The sequence below is a fragment of the Lynx canadensis genome, chromosome A1 (assembly GCF_007474595.2).
Source record: "Lynx canadensis isolate LIC74 chromosome A1, mLynCan4.pri.v2, whole genome shotgun sequence".
In the NCBI taxonomy this organism is placed as follows: Eukaryota; Metazoa; Chordata; class Mammalia; order Carnivora; family Felidae; genus Lynx; species Lynx canadensis.
The window spans coordinates 210,991,880-211,008,215 of record NC_044303.2 but is presented as its reverse complement, the minus strand read 5'-3'; the positions used below and the strand labels follow the sequence as shown (position 1 = coordinate 211,008,215).

Sequence of the window (16,336 nt, the reverse complement as noted above, 5' to 3'; positions counted from 1 at the left end):
TTCTCATCATAATTAAACTTCTTATGAAAAGACAGGACAACGAACAGAATTCCAGAATATATGGAACTCTCAGTAAACTAGGGAATCAACTACATGATCTTCAAAGGGTCACATGGTTCTGGTAGCAGCAAAGTGGGACAGATTCATCTCTACTTTTCCACTCCTAATTCATTTACATCTAGAAAAATGCAAAGGCAAGTTCTAAATGACAATGAAGAATTAAATTAACGTTACATTATGCCAGTCATTTTACAACTGGTAACTAATGTCACACAAAATGTTTTGAAACAAAATTCTGACAATATAAGCCTAAGTTATACTCAACACCCACAAAACAGATTTCATCAGTAATAAAATACTATTATTTTTATACTAATGAGGAACTTTATTAACCTTGATATTTGCTAATAATGGTTACAAATCTTAAACTGTCAATATACTTGACATACGATGTTGCATAAGGGATACAATTAGCACCAAGTAGTATTCCTGCCCAACATGTTTAGCATGAATCTCATCATGCATAGGAAAAAAATCATACAAATCTAAAACAAGGGATATTCTACAAACCAACTGGGTTAAACTATTCCAAAATATTAATATCATGAATGAAAAAACAGTGGTGGGACTGAGGAACTGTTCTTAATTCTAAAGAGCCATGATGGCCAATGCAATGCATAATCCTTAACTAGATCCTGGATAAAAATAAGCAAACAAATCTACCTTAAGGGACACTATTAAGATAATTAGTAGGGAAGTTGTGATATGGACTGTCTATAAAAGTTTGTAAAAACTGCAAATGTATGCCTAGTATATCATTCTCTTAAACATTTATAAAGCCACCTATATGATAGATTAAAGGCTCTGCAGTAACAGGACCCAAATAACTTTTTGTTTAATCTAGGGTTTCACAAACTTTTTTGGTCATAGAACCTTCTTTCCCCTTAACACGTATTATAAATGTGTGAGAGGGTTTGGGAAATATTTCATTTAATAATTCACTTCTATTACTTCTACCACCTTAATTATTCATAATTCTTAAGTTATAGAAATTGAATAAATATCTAAAAAATACTAAAACATTAAATTCCAAACTCAAACTCAAGATCACAGGTTTAAAAGTACCTGGATGATAGACTCTCCCCAATGAAGACTTCATTTAGTGCCCTCACTGGCAAAAGCTGGGGTCCTGAAGCCTCAGGTCCTGAAGGTGATGAAAAAAATTTTTTCAAGACAACTTGTTTAAATCTTAGAAACGTTAGGATTTCAATTTTATGAGACATTACAATATTCACACTTTTCACTATAATCCATACTTTAACATTATTAACATATAAATAAAATATTTATTTAAAGTGTTCATAATAGGGGCGCCTGGATGGCTCAGTCAGTTCAGCATCCAGCTTCAGCTCAGGTCATGATCTCACCACTCATGGGTTCAAGCCCCGTGTCAGCTCTGTGTTGACAGTGTGGCGTCTGCTTCAGATTCTGTCTCTCTCTGCCCCTCCCCCGCTTACTCATGCTCATTTGACTCTCTCATGCTCACTCGCTCGCTCTCTCAAAAATAAATAAAACATGAAAACACTGGGGCGCCTGGGTGGCTCAGTCAGTTAAGCATCTGACTTCAGCTCAGGTCATGATCACAGGGTCCGTGGATTTGAGCCCCGCATCAGGCTCTGTGCTGACAGCCTGGGGCCTGCTTCAGATTCGGTGTCCCCCCCTCCCCTCTCAGCCCCTCCCCCACTCACGCTCTGTCTTGTTCTGTCTCTCAAAAATAAATAAATGCGAAAAAAATTATAAAAAAATAAAAAACAAAAATATTAAAAAATAAATAAAATGTTCATAATATGAACCTCAAAGTCACCTAACATTGCTGCAATGAAGCCTCTAGCTCTCCAAAATAAGCCTTAATTCTTCTTGAAACAATTTTTCAAGACTGAGAAAATACATATTTATTCTTCTCATAAGATTTTTGTTGTCACATTTAATTTCTTTCTAAAAGCTTCAGAGGTAGAAATGATCAAGTACTTCCAGAGGAGAGCCACTTTGAAGTTAAGTGGCAAATTACACCCATGGCTCATACTGGAAACCAAATCAGTTATTATTAGAGATCAGATTTCTTTTTTTTTAAATAGAAAACTTCAAGAGTGTTTCTAGCAATAGTAGTCCTGAAGGAACACTGCCACATCTCCTTTCATGACTTCTGAAAAATGTCATCTTTTTTTTCTTTTTTATTCTATAAGGCTATATGCACAGTTTATGTAATCTGCCTTGATGATATTTAAACCTCACTTCATCACAAAATCCTCCAAAGGATTCCCACTGCTTTCTCAATTAAAATTGCAATTGTCACCTTCAAATGGTTTCTTTTACTTATCTTTTTTCAGTCTCCCAACTGGAAATGCCAACCTCATCTTCTCAATGTCACCAAAAGCAGATTCATTGCACCCAACTCTCGCTGGGCAAGCATTGTGGAACAAGTTCCCTTCTCTGTCTCCTCCATGCTTTCTCCTAAGTCAAAGCTTGAAAGTCTACCTGGACTGTGGTAACTAGCCTCTAACAGGGTCCCCAGTGAATCCTGCCTCCAGGTATTCACATTCTTGTGTAACTCTCTGATAGCAATATTAGGTTTGGTCTATGTGACCAAATAGGGTACGATACAAGTGATGGTACGACACTTCGGAGATTTGGTTTAAAAAGCCACCCTGGCTTCCTTCCACCTCAGCCTCTTTTCTCAGATCACTTGGCTTCTGGGGGGTTGGGGGGATGGGGAGAGACTTCATGAGCAGTCCAATAAAGAGGCCTACATAGTGAGGAACTAAAGCCTCCCGCTAACAGTTATGTGAGGAGCTGAGAAGCACATCTTCCAGTCCCAGATGTCTTCAGATACTGCTGTCCTGGATGACAGCTTGATCCTCCTCCCAAAAGACTCTAAACTAGAACTAACAATCTAACCTGTTCTTGGATTCTTGACCTTCACAATCTCTGAAATCATAAATATTTGTGTTTTAAGATGCTAAATTTGGGGGTGATTCGTTATGCAGTAATAAATATCTAATGCACACTAAACACCTCATATACTAATAAAATCTCTACCACTGTCACCAACACAACCACTGATCTAATATTCTCCTGACTTGCTACCCTATTATATTCCTGTTTATATGTTTATTAGACACTAATTACACGTATCTCATTTCTTTTGGATTCAACAGTCTATGGGGGACCCAATGATGCTTTTGAATATAACAAGTTGTCATACAATGCCAAAGACCATAAGAAAACTTGTTATCTGATTAAACTGTACAATGGGCTAACGTGATCAGCTCAATCTCATAATATAGCTGAAAAAACTTGACACAAAAAGGTATATCAAAAAATTTGATATGTTTAATCAAATTCACATTAAAGATTATAAAACCTAACTTTTGAAATTGTCTTAATTTGGTACTAGATCTATTATTCTCACACATGTCAAAATTTAAGTTTTACAAATGTAAAAAACTAAATTTTATTCTTTAAATTATTTTTCTTTACATAAGGTAATTGCTTTTTCTTTTTAGTGTTTGTTTATTTTTGAGGGAGGGAGGGAAGGAGGGAGGGAGGGAGAGAGACAGAGAGAGAGACAGAGAGAGAGAGAAAATGGGACAGAGTACAAGTGGGGGAGGGGCAGAGAGAGAGGGAGACACAGAATCCTAGGCAGTTTCCAGGCTCTGAGCTGTCAGCACAGAGCCCGACACAGGGCTCAGAGTCACAGACTGTGAGATCATGACCTGAGCCGAAGTCAGAGGTTTAACTGACTGAGCCACCCAGGCACCCCTACGTAAGGTAATTCCTAATGGAATTTGTTTTACATCTCCCCACAGATTTTCTGCAAATGCCAAACTAACAGTAGGTATTCACTAAATATTACTAATAAATCTGATTTCTCACCAAACTGTAACCATGTATTTTATATAGTCTTGACTTTCTGCCTCTATTCCCATTTCTCCCTACCCAAATTTTCCTTTCCATTTTGCACTTTTATTGTGTGTACTTGCTGAATTTCACCTAGAACCCTTTGTCAAACAAGAAAATTAAGATTGCTTCAGGTCTCATTCATTAATCATCTTAATTCTGCCTATATTTTCTTTCATGCTAATTGACTACTACCAAACACTACCTAACCAATGAAACTGTACATTTATAACTTAATTCAATAGGACATGTAAAGGACAATTAACAATTTTCTATCCAAAACAATGGATTACAAAATTAATTATAATTTGTATTTTTAAATATAGAATTGTTATACTAGTAACAGGGACCACTACATGTACAATTCTCTTTCACCACCATGCTGCTATACTATGTTTTCAGGTTTACTTGCAGTGGGTACACCCATGAGACTAGTAACGGCCAATGAAATATGAGGAAAAGTAGTGATAAAGCCTGGCTCCTAAAACCTGCCTTAAGATACTCTATGCTCTTTCTTCTTTCCACAAGCTCCAGAGGATCCAATAGAAAACTCAGAGGCCTTAGAAGATGGTAGGAGGCACTGTTTGGAAGTTCTTCAACACCCAGGTGACAGTGACATGAAATAGAAATAAACTTTCAATATGTTAAGCCACTGAGAATCTGGGATTATTTATCAAATCAATTCACTTATCCAAATTAATACAACTCGACTTGCAAATAAAGTTGCTAATTTATGTGATGAAAATTTTTAAAAATAATATACCAACCCTACCTTCCCTTGAACATATCCTTTAACAACTTGTACATAAATACAATCCAATAAAGGATAGATTTTTCTTAAGCTGAAAAGTTAAACAAACACACACAACACTAGAATTTTTTTTTTTTTCTCTGTAATCTTTGGTTCTAAATTAGAAAGCTAGGGGAGCCTGGGTGGCTCAGTCAGTTGAGCATCTGACTCTTGATTTTGGTTCAGGTCATGAACCCAGGGTCATGAAATCAAGTCTGGCATAGAGCTCTGTGCTGAGTGTGGAGCTTGCTTAGGATTCTGTCTCTCTCTCTCTTTCTCTCTCTCGCTCTCTCACTCTCGCTCTCCCTCTGCCCCTCTCCTCCACTCATGCTCTCTCTAAAAAAATTTTTTTTTAATTTACAACAGACAACATGGATGGAACTAGAGGGTATTATGCTAAGCGAAATAAGTCAGTGAAAGAAAGACAGGTATATGATTTCACTCATGTGGCATTTGAGAAACTCGACAGATGAACATACGGGATGGGAAGGAAAAATAAGATATAAACAGAGAGGGAGGCAAACCATAAGAGACTCTAAAATACACAGAACAAACTGAGGGTTGCTGGAGGGGAGGTGGGTAGGGGGACGGGTTAAATGGGTGATTGGCATTAAAGAGGGCACTTTTTGGCATGAGTACTGGGTATCCTATGTAAGAGATGAATCACTGAGTTCTACTTCTGAAGCCAAGACTATACTGATGTTAACTAATTTGAATTTAAATTAAAAAAAAAATTAAAACACATAAATATAAATATATTATTAGAAAGCTAAATCCAGGATAAAACATGGTAGCATATTTATACTCTCAAATCTACTCCAATATTTCAAAATTCCTAATGGCACCCACCTAAGAAATGTTCCCTACCAACTTGCTAAGGATTTAAATAGAAAAAAATGAGATACAATTTGAAATCTTCCTAAATTTTTTCTCATAAAGCTATAAAAATAACAAAACTCACAAAAAAAGCCCTCTAAAATAGTGCCTAGACACTGTTAAATATCATATAATTGCTTCTAACAAAAATAATTATTACAATAAGCATAGTAATTTCCAGTGTTACTATTGAGAATTCTGAAACTATTCTGATTCCAGATTCTTTATATATATAAAATAACCTACTTCAGCCACAATCACCACCACCACTTCCTCTCTGGAAGCTTTCAGGAGCTTTGTTTCATCCCTAATATTCTGACATACCTTGGTTTGAAATCTGTTACCATTACTTGTGAGTCCTTTCAATTCAAAGAATGGTGCCTACATTTTGAGAAATTCTCTTGTTTTTTTTATTTTGAACATTTTCTCTTCTTTTTCTAGAAAAACATTAATCAGATGTGAACATCCTGGATGTTACTTAGTTAATAACTATGTGATTTTGTTTCTATATATATTTAGTTTTACAAACTAAACGGTAAATCTGAGACAGGAATCTGAGCAATGAATCTCTGAATATCAATCTATAGCTTTCCTATAATGTAGCTGGTGAATTTCAGAGCCAAATCTTAAACATCTCTGGTGGTAGCAATAACTTCTTTTGGTGAGGGATAAAGTAAAACTTTTAGTTAAAAATTTAAATCTTACTGCAGTCTTTGAAAAACAGTAATAGGAATCCATATGCATATGATTGGGTGGGGGGAGCATCTTTAAAACATGACATGAACACATAGTTTAAGAATATCCTAACCTATATAAACCTATAAATCACCATGGGGGTGCCTTGGGGGCTCAATTGGTTACACATCCCACTCTTGATTTTGGCTCAGGTCACAACCTCATGGTTTTGTGAGTTCAAGCCCTGTGCTGGGCTCTGTGTGCTGATGCTGGAAGCCTGCTTGGGAGTCTCCCTCTCTTTGTCCCTCTCCTGCTCGCACTCTGTCTCCCTCTCTCAAAATAAATAAATAAACTGAAAAATAAAAAGCTTTAAATCACCATGAAAAACTCTGAGAACAATGACCATAAATAAACATCAGGTACCACGACAAGACAGAGACAAAACAGATATTTAAAGGTAGCTTTTCCTGGTAAGTTTAGCCAAGAAATGAAACACAGGACAAAAAAATATCTTTTCCTGGAGTCCGTAGATATCTACTATATCTCTTGGGATCTTCTTGTATCATAAAAATCTTATAGTTACTGGAAAAAGTGGGAAAATATGGTTAAATTATAACCCACAAATTAACTCACAACTGAGAATTCACCTGAACACTCATAACAAAAAACTGCGTATCACCTTATGCTAATATTCTCTTAGCAGTTTACAGAGATTGAAACACAAATCTTAAGGCTAAGATGCAAAATTTCTCAACAAAAAGGTTTTAAATCAATGAGCATAACTGTGGTGAATACATTTAAATACAACTATACAAGTGTATAATTATGATGAAATCTACATACTAGCTCGTTTTATTTCTACTGCTTTCTTTTTCCTTTTTGACATTTCAAAGATTAAGGCCAAGAATCTGTCCTTAAATATCAACTATTCTCTTAGACATTTATAATCCTTCCATAATCAACAGGTTTTCAATCCTAGATAACATTTCTTCTGGAAATATGCTTACTTCTTATTTCAGTATCTAGTCATTAAATTTTACACCTGAAGTAGTTCACTGTGTTTTCTTAAGTATGGTCAGTGGCACTAAAATCCTCAAATAATTATAAATTATTACTTCTAGAAATTAGAAATCAAAGGAACTCTAAGTTAAATATTGCTCCAAACACATCTAATTCCCAATCCACCTACTTTCATCATGAACTCTTTCAATGTTGAAGGCTCTGCTATGTTGATTCAAACTCAGCTGCTGTTCGTGAAGGTCCACGGGAACAGGGTTTATGCCAGTCCCTTCAAGGTACAATCTGATTCGTTGCCTCCATAACCACCTTAGAAGAGTGAAGGCAAATCAAATTAATTTAAGATAGAATAAAGTATTTTTAGAATTAGATATAATTTCACCAAATTAAAAAAATAAAAATATTAAAAAACTAGTTATCCCATGAACAAATTATACCAGAAAACATCCAAAACCCACAGGTTCCTACTCAAAGACAAATTTAGAGATTAGGTCTCTCAATTATAACAGAAATATCTAATGTATTTATATAGAATCTCACACATAACTGAATTAAAGCCTAATTCTTTATCATATATCCATTAAATCTAAGATACTGAGTTAGATATAGTTGCATTTTGCTCATACAAAAACATAACATGAAGAAAAGAAAGCACTCTGAAATTAAAATAATACTGTGTTCTGGTGGTCAGATTAGACAAAATTCCCTCCCCTAAAATTCTGTAATGATGATTTTTTTTAATAATAAAAAAGAAATCAATGACAAATATTGTAACATTTAAGATTATACCTAAAACTTAAACATTTTTGATAAAAGGAAAAAAAATCAGGTAAAATTAATTTCAAAACCAAAAACTGATGTGTCAAAAAGTTAGTGGGACAGATTCTGCTAGATTAGCATATAAAAATATACTCCCATTTGGTAGCTATAAACTGGTCATCTGTAGAGGTGCCAAACTTCTGAAATCAATAGAAACTGGAATCATTATTAATGATTCCACAAGTCAAGAAGACTTAATACAATTTCACAAAAACCAGAGAAAAAGCTTTCTCCAACAATAAAAATCTAGTCTAAATCAGGAAATAAAAAAGTAGTCCAACTTGGCTCACTCTACTATCATCACCAACCCCATCTCAGCTCCTCCCCCCATCCTTCTTTTTTCAGGACAGCCTGGCCTCCGAACACAGTAAGTGAAAAAAAATATGAATAAACATCCCCCTGCTTAAGATACACTTAATATGTAAAATAAAGACATCAGGAACCTTCAGCATAGTGGAGTAAATCCAACCCTCAGCCATTCCGGATGGGAGATGAGGATAAAAAATATAAAATCTCAGAATTTGAACACTTAATTTTAGCCAACGGTTTTAACTATCTTTCTACCAAACTGCTAAGAACACAGAACCAGGTTTAAAAAGTAGAAATGTGGCCTCTATCTCACTGATGGAGAAAACCCCTCCACGTGCAATTATGTTACAGGCCAAGGGCACTTGTCAGGGTTTCTGGACAGTTCCACCTGGACTAGAAGAAAGTAAGGTAGAGATGTTTGTGACTCAGCTAGTTTATTACTTTTTATGGCTACTGTTGTAACTACGGACTAAGCCAAATATTATCTAACTTGTACTGTTCAATAGCATTTTTAATAGCACATATTTATTAAGATTATTTGTAAAACAACGGTAAGAAATTCCTACCTGAACTCACCACGATAGAACTTCTGTAAGGCTTCTGGAAAGGAATGTGTATATCGAACAGGAAGACATAAATGACCCTCAGACCTTTATTTTAAGAGATTTGGAGTGGTGTAAAGGGAAGAAAGAGGAAAAAAAAATTTAATTCAAAAGGTATCACTAAGCTATAAAAATCAGACATAAAATTTTGTAAATTTTTATTCTATACTTCATTTTTTTGCTACAAAGTTTTCTGTATTTTCAATAAGACAGAAAGACCAAACAGAAAGACCAAAGTGATTTTACATACAGTTTTAATGCCATGATACACAAAACTACTTAAGTTTCCACATTACAGTGAAACTAAAAAATAACAGCAAATGTGCCACTGATTTCATTTCCCTATAAAATTATCTGATGGTATAGTGACATTTACATCCTACTTTTATAATATTTATCTATTAACTTTAGGCAAGTCATTTTAGCATCAGCTTCCTCATCTCTAAAAGGGTGATAGAGGGGCGCCTGGGTGGCGCAGTCGGTTAAGCGTCCGACTTCAGCCAGGTCACGATCTCGCGGTCCGTGAGTTCGAGCCCCGCGTCGGGCTCTGGGCTGATGGCTCGGAGCCTGGAGCCTGTTTCCGATTCTGTGTCTCCCTCTCTCTCTGCCCCTCCCCCGTTCATGCTCTGTCTCTCTCTGTCCCAAAAATAAATAAACGTTGAAAAAAAAAAAATTAAAAAAAAAAAAAATAAAAAAAAATAAAAGGGTGATAGAACCACCAATCTCAAAAGGTTATTCTGAGGAATCAAACTATTTATGGTTCAAAAGTGAGCCATAAATCTTTTAAATGTCATTTAAGCTATTCCAAGTCATAAAGAGAAATCATAAAGCTTAATCCAATGCAATCCTTCATTTATTAAAAAAATATAGAAGAATTAACTCCTTTTCAAGGCGTTAAAAGCTTGATGTATGGGGCGCCTGGGTGGCTCAGTTGGTTGAGTGTCTGACTTTGGCTCAGGTCATGATCTTGTAGTTCATGAGTTCGAGTCCTATGTCAGACTCTGTGCTGACAGCTCGGAGCCTAGAGACTACTTTAGATTCTATGTCTCCCTCTCTCTTTGTCCCTCTCCCACTCTTTCTCTCAAAAATAAACATTAAAAAAAAAAAAAAAGAGCTTGATGCAGAAGACAATTTTTTTAAAAACAATTGCAAATTACAAAGTGTTAAGATTGCCTATAGTTGCTATAGAAAGATGAGATAATATGGCACCTAACATGAGAAAAGGTGTCCAGAAAGCTCAATCATCATTACATGATGCGTTGATCTTGAAGGAAATATTGAGAGTAGGCTTTGCAAAACAAACTCTTCATAATAACTACATTAAGTGTGAAGAGCAGAGAAAAACCTTTTTACAAAGTCGTGACTAGTCGGGGTGCCTGGGTGGCGCAGTCGGTTAAGCGTCCGACTTCAGCCAGGTCACGATCTCGCGGTCCGTGAGTTCGAGCCCCGCGTCGGGCTCTGGGCTGATGGCTCAGAGCCTGGAGCCTGTTTCCGATTCTGTGTCTCCCTCTCTCTCTGCCCCTCCCCCGTTCATGTTCTGTCTCTCTCTGTCCCAAAAATAAATAAACGTTGAAAAAAAAAATTTAAAAAAAAAAAAAAAAAAAACAAAGTCGTGACTAGTCAATTTCTTTATCTGAGTGGATCAACACTGAAATTAAGACACTTAGGCCTTGCCTTTAATTTCTATACTCCCTGCAACACTTTACATAGTGCTAAGTATATAAAAGGTATCAACAGTCATTTGATAGAACAATACCAGCTAGGGTCAACTGGAGGTCTAAAACATCCTAGAGAGAACAATCTCTCATGAGGTTATAGTCAGATATCAGCTAGGGCTGTGAGCATCTGAATCAGGTCTGACTTGGCCTGAAGGATTCATTTTCAGTGTGGCTCACTCACAGGGCTGGCAAATTGTGTGAGCTATTGGCAAGACACCTCAATTCTTCTGCACGTGAGCCTCTCCATAGGGCTGCTTGACTATCTTCACATCATGCTGGCTGACTTACCCCAGAATGTACAATCCAAAAGACCAAAACAGAAGCTGGAATACCATTTATGACCTGGCCTTAGAATCTACACACTGTCATACCATATTCCATAGGCCAGTCCTGATTGAATACAGAAGGGGAGAGGTAACCACATAAAGGTGTAAATGCTAGGCAGCTATCTTGTAGGCTAGCTACTACATGTCGTATACCCTATTTTAATTATTAAGCATTCAAATGTCATTATTATTTAAAAGTTCAGTAGACGATTGCAGAATACAAATGAGACAAACTGAAGTTATATATTTAGTTTACATGTGAGTGACCATGTGAGTGAACCATCTTAGAAGGGTATCTCCGAGCCCAAGTCAAGCCTCCAAGTGCCTGCAGCCCCACCTGACATGTAACTATAACCTTATGAGGAGAGATCTCAAGCCAAACCACCCATCCAAGCCACTCCTGAATTCCAGATACACGGAAACCAGGAGAGATAATAAATGATTTTTACTACTTAAGCCTTTAAGTTCTGGTTTGATTTGTTATGCAGCATTTGATAACTAATAGAGGAAAGGAAATTTAAGTTGAATATTAACTTCTAGGATTAAGGCTTGTGAGTCACCACAGTGCTTAAGAAAAAGAAGTCAGACAACCTGAATTACCGAACAAGCTAGGAGGCTTAATACATTTCTCGCCTGTAGACAAGAAGAGAAACCAAAGGACTTCTAAAGCCTATTATTCTAGGTAGAAATTAGAGAAGCAGTAGTGTCTGTTTACCAGTTTCAAAATCTCCACAAGCTTATGACTATTAAGCCAGGTTTTTAAAGGAAAATATGTCTCAACAAACTGTATGAAATGTGACCACTAAAGAATCTCTTAACAATATAAAAATATGCGATAAGAATTTCTAAAATATACATGCATCAACACTGAAAGCAGTCAAAAAAATATTTACTGAACCAATGATCTCAATAACTTACGCTCAAGAAATTTTTACTCAGCTAGGTTGGGGTCCTAGCCCTATTCCCTAAAAGCATTTAATTAATCATTCAGTTCAAAGGTTTACTGTCTATGGACTATGTATAATACTATAAAAGCAATAGAAAAATTAAAATACAAAGTCCTATGCTCAAGAAATGTATAGTCTAATGGAGGAGACAAACAACCAAGCAGAAAACGATATGAAAGGATAAGCATTCTCTACAGGGAATTATAGTCAGAGCCCACAAGATGCACCAGAGTCATGAATGAACAATTATACAACTACACAACTCAGTATGTGGTATAAGGGCATTCTGGACAAAAGCGCATATATAGATATGAAAAGAATATGGGCCTTTGGAGAACTCTTTCACTTATTCTTTCAAATCCTACTGTCTTAAATATCAACAAAGCTCCTCACCAGAGGAAAAGCCTCCACCCATGGTGTCAGCAGATGCTCAGATCGAACATTTGCACTTAAGAACGGCCGTCAGAGTGGGCAGTAGAGGAACTGGTGAGGATGGTCAAAGGTACAAACTTCCACTTATAAGACTGTAAGTACTGGGGATGTAATGGACAACAGGATGACTATAGTTAACACTGCTGTATAGTATATCTGAAAGTTATTAAAAGAGTAGATCCTAAGAGTTCTCATCACAAAAAAAAAGCCCTTTTTTTTCATGTCTATATAAGTAAATTTACTGTAGCAATCATTTCACATTATGTATAAGTCATTATGCGTTACACCTTAAATTTATGCAGTCTGCATGTCGATTATATCTCAACAAAACTGGGAGAAAAGATGCGATTCAAAAAAAAAAAGAAACAGCCTTAGGAAGAATCCTAGGCTGTTCCTAGAGGTGTTGTTTTTGTTGTTGTTTTGTTTTTTACTGAAGAGCATACAGTAAATGAGGATAAACTAAAAAGCAAATAGGCAACAGATGGTGAAAGATCATACTATTATACTAAGGAATTTGCAATGTATCCTAAAAGTCATGGGAAAGCCTAAAAGACTCTAATTTAGGAGTGGATACACTATTTGTACTTTGGAGTAACATGAAGACAAAGTGTAATGGATGGGTTGGAAAGAGCAAGACTGGGAGCTACTGTGGTAATTTAAACAACAAACTATAAACGCCTACATGGTGTTCATTACCAGTGACGATGGCAAGAGATGGACTCAAAGGTAAGATCCCAAGAACTCAGAATTAGATCCATAGACCAGTGTGGTAAGGTGGGGATGGGGTGGGGGGGGTGGATGAGGGACAGGTGGTCACAGCTTTAGCACAGGTTATGACTCCATTCATCGAGTATGGTAGGGGAGGGCAAAGGAGATAGGTTCATTTGCAGGCATGTTACTTTTTTTTTTTTTTTTTTTTTTAATAGGCTCCATGCCCAATGTGAGGCTTAAACTCACGACTCTGAGATTAAGACTCACATGGGGCACCTGGGTGGGTCAGTTGGTTAAGTACCCAACTCTTGATTTCAGCTCAGGTCATGATCACACCGTTCATGAGTTCGAGCCCCATGTCAGACTCCACACTGATGGTGCGGAGCCTGCTCAGGATTCTCTGTCTCCCTCTCTTTCCCTTCCTCCTTCCCTCTCTTTCTTTCTTTCTGTCTCTCTCTCTCTCTCTCAAAGATAAACATTAAAAAAAAAAAAAAAAAAAAAAGCCACATGCTCTACGGACTGAGCCAGCCAGGCGTTCAGACATGTTACATTTTTAATGCCAATGGATACATTCAAGTAGAGGGTAGAATGGCTCAAATAGAAAAATAACAGGAGAAAAGGACAAAGAATAATCAGGAACCAGAAAACGTAGAGTCTTACATATCACAGCGAAGGAGACCAACTGTTCCAGTTTGCCTGGGACTGACAATTTTCCCAGGACATAGAACTTTTGGTGCTAAAACTAGAAAAGTCCTTGGCAAACCAGGATGAGTTGGTCACCCTAGCCAGAATAAAGAATTAGATTGTACTCTGAGTTAGATAAGGGAGCCACCATAAGATTTGGAGCAGAGAAGTCACTCTGGCTGCAGTGGGAAGAGAATATAAATACGGGTAAGAGTGGAAACAAGATCAATGTTAGATATAAATATTTTGGAGTCCATGATCTAAGTTCAACCAGAGATATTAATCAGCTATTCTGGAGACATTATAAAGAGTGAAAGAGAGGGGCGCCTGGGTGGCTCAGTCGGTTGAGTGTCCAAATTCAGTTCATGGTCTCGCAGTGAGTTTGAGCCCTAGGTCAGGCTCTGTGATGACAGCTCAGAGCCTGGAGCCTGCTTCGGATTCTGTGTCTCCTTCTCTCTGCCCCTCCCCCACTTGTACTCTGTCTCTATCAAAAATTAAAAAAAAAAAAGGAGTGAGAGAAAGATGGCCCAGAGGGTAATATAAAAAAACACCACTATTTAAGCAGTGACTAAAATATAACATCCTTCAAAAGACACAAAGTAGTAGCCATCAGGATAGGAAGAAGGGGCAGGGGTGGGGAATGGCGGTCATAAGTGCCAAAGAAGTACAGATGCATTAAAGGAGAAGTCAGCACCAAAAATTTCCCAGAAATCAAGTTAGACAAGGACTAAAATGTCCAGTAAGTTCAATAACCAGGACATCACTAGTAAGACAAAAAGAATGTCAGTGAACTGGTGGGAGCAAATCCAGAAAAGCTAGCAAAGGTTTAAAAACAACTGAAGTAAGTAAGTGGAGATACCAAGCTTGGGGGTAAAGAGGAAGAAAAAGAATAATAATCAAGAGAAAGGCACAGGGTAAAGAATTTATTAAATTTTCTTAAAAGATGACAGTCTTGAGCAAGGTTTTAGCCTAAGAGGAACCATGTGCAAAGGGAGAAAAGGAAAGAAAGGGAACAGAACAAGGTTTTTATTTTAAGCCAGGGAAAAGGTAAAGAAGTTCTTATCCAATGACTTCCATTTCCTCTATCAGGTAAAGGAGAAGGCTAATGCTGAAGGAGGAAGGGTAGGGAAAGCAGGGAAAATATACAAGTTAAATAGCTTGAAGAAGCTACCACACAGAATGGGGAAGAGAGAGGACCTGAGCCACACAGAAAATTTTGGGTCCAGTTCTAAGTGCTAGGAACTACACATTGGAAGTAAGTTGGGGCGCAAACTAGGCCACAAAGCTTAAGTTTCTATTTTTTTACCCAGATGGCCTCAGCAGTGCTGATGGAGGAATAAAAAGGATGATCGACAGAGGTAGGATTGAGCAGAAAGACAATGGTACAAAATGTCTATGAAATTTGTCAAGCAAGTGAATGAAGTGAGGGAAAATTAATTGAAGAAAATAGAGGGGTTCAATGCACTGAAAACCAAAGGGCAGACTTAGCAGAATTGAAGGAATAAGACTGCTATTAAAGATAGGAGACTGCGGTCAGAGTGGAATTAAGATTTGCGAGATGGGGCAATTCTAGATGATCATCAAGTCCAGGTATGGTCATACTGTAGGTGGCTGGAATAGAATGATGCTAAATGTCAGTGAAGCTGAGGAAAGAAAAAAAGAAGTGATGACAGGGTTTGGTCTCTTCATTAAATTGATGAAGTCACCCAGAAAATCAGTGGAGATATAACCAGGAATGGAGATGAGAGACATAAGAAAGGTAGAAGATGGGACATTAACTCATCCCTCTTCAGCAATACTGAAGGACACCAATACTCACCTAGGTCAAGGGCTCAGGTCTATCCTGCCACAGATCCCACTCCCAGACTACCTGGGAAGTCAAATGTGAGGACCTGTCCATCCCATATCATAATTTTCTACCACCAATGGCAGCTAAATGCATATATATTTCTCATGCCTGAGCTATAAGCAAGAGCTAGATCCTTGGAAACAACTTGTACTAAAGAAGAAAAATTATACTAAAAGTAGAAATGAATTCTACGTGCCTGAATTTCATCTCTAAAATGTTTTTGGAACATGGTTCTAATATTCATGATAACCAGGAACAATGATGCTTTCACTTAAACATCATGCACCACAGTAAACTCTCTGCAGCAACAGAGCACAGCAATGTGACTACGGTAGAGGAAATAAAGACCTTCCAAAATTTAAGATTTATCAGAAATAGATACTAAGCAGAGCAAAGCATAACTGTATGTACAACACACACACACACACACACACACACACACACACACACAGCAAATAAAGAGAATGTGTTTTTCCTTACCGTTCTGGATCAGTGTTTACTCCAATAACTGGTTTAAGTCTGTCCAAGACTTTACTTGCCGCCAGAAGCATCGTGCCATCACCTACATAACCAGATTTGTTACAAAACTAGTTTTTAACATCATTCTGAACACAAGTACTTTTA

At 37.1% G+C, this 16,336-nt stretch overlaps 1 protein-coding gene across 2 annotated transcripts in view; it reads right to left on the bottom strand.

The window, feature by feature from the left end:
• NADK2 (NAD kinase 2, mitochondrial) overlaps nucleotides 1–16,336 on the bottom strand; it is a 49,826-nt gene that overhangs the window by 20,077 nt on the left and 13,413 nt on the right. For both annotated transcript variants that reach the window (XM_030331207.1, XM_030331215.1), the window contains exons 4-7: nucleotides 16,193–16,274; nucleotides 9,010–9,093; nucleotides 7,488–7,624; nucleotides 1,126–1,204 (exon numbers count right to left, since the gene is read on the bottom strand). In XM_030331207.1, coding sequence (XP_030187067.1) covers nucleotides 1,126–1,204; nucleotides 7,488–7,624; nucleotides 9,010–9,093; nucleotides 16,193–16,274 — 382 coding nt within the window. The remainder of the gene's footprint in view (nucleotides 1–1,125; nucleotides 1,205–7,487; nucleotides 7,625–9,009; nucleotides 9,094–16,192; nucleotides 16,275–16,336) is intronic.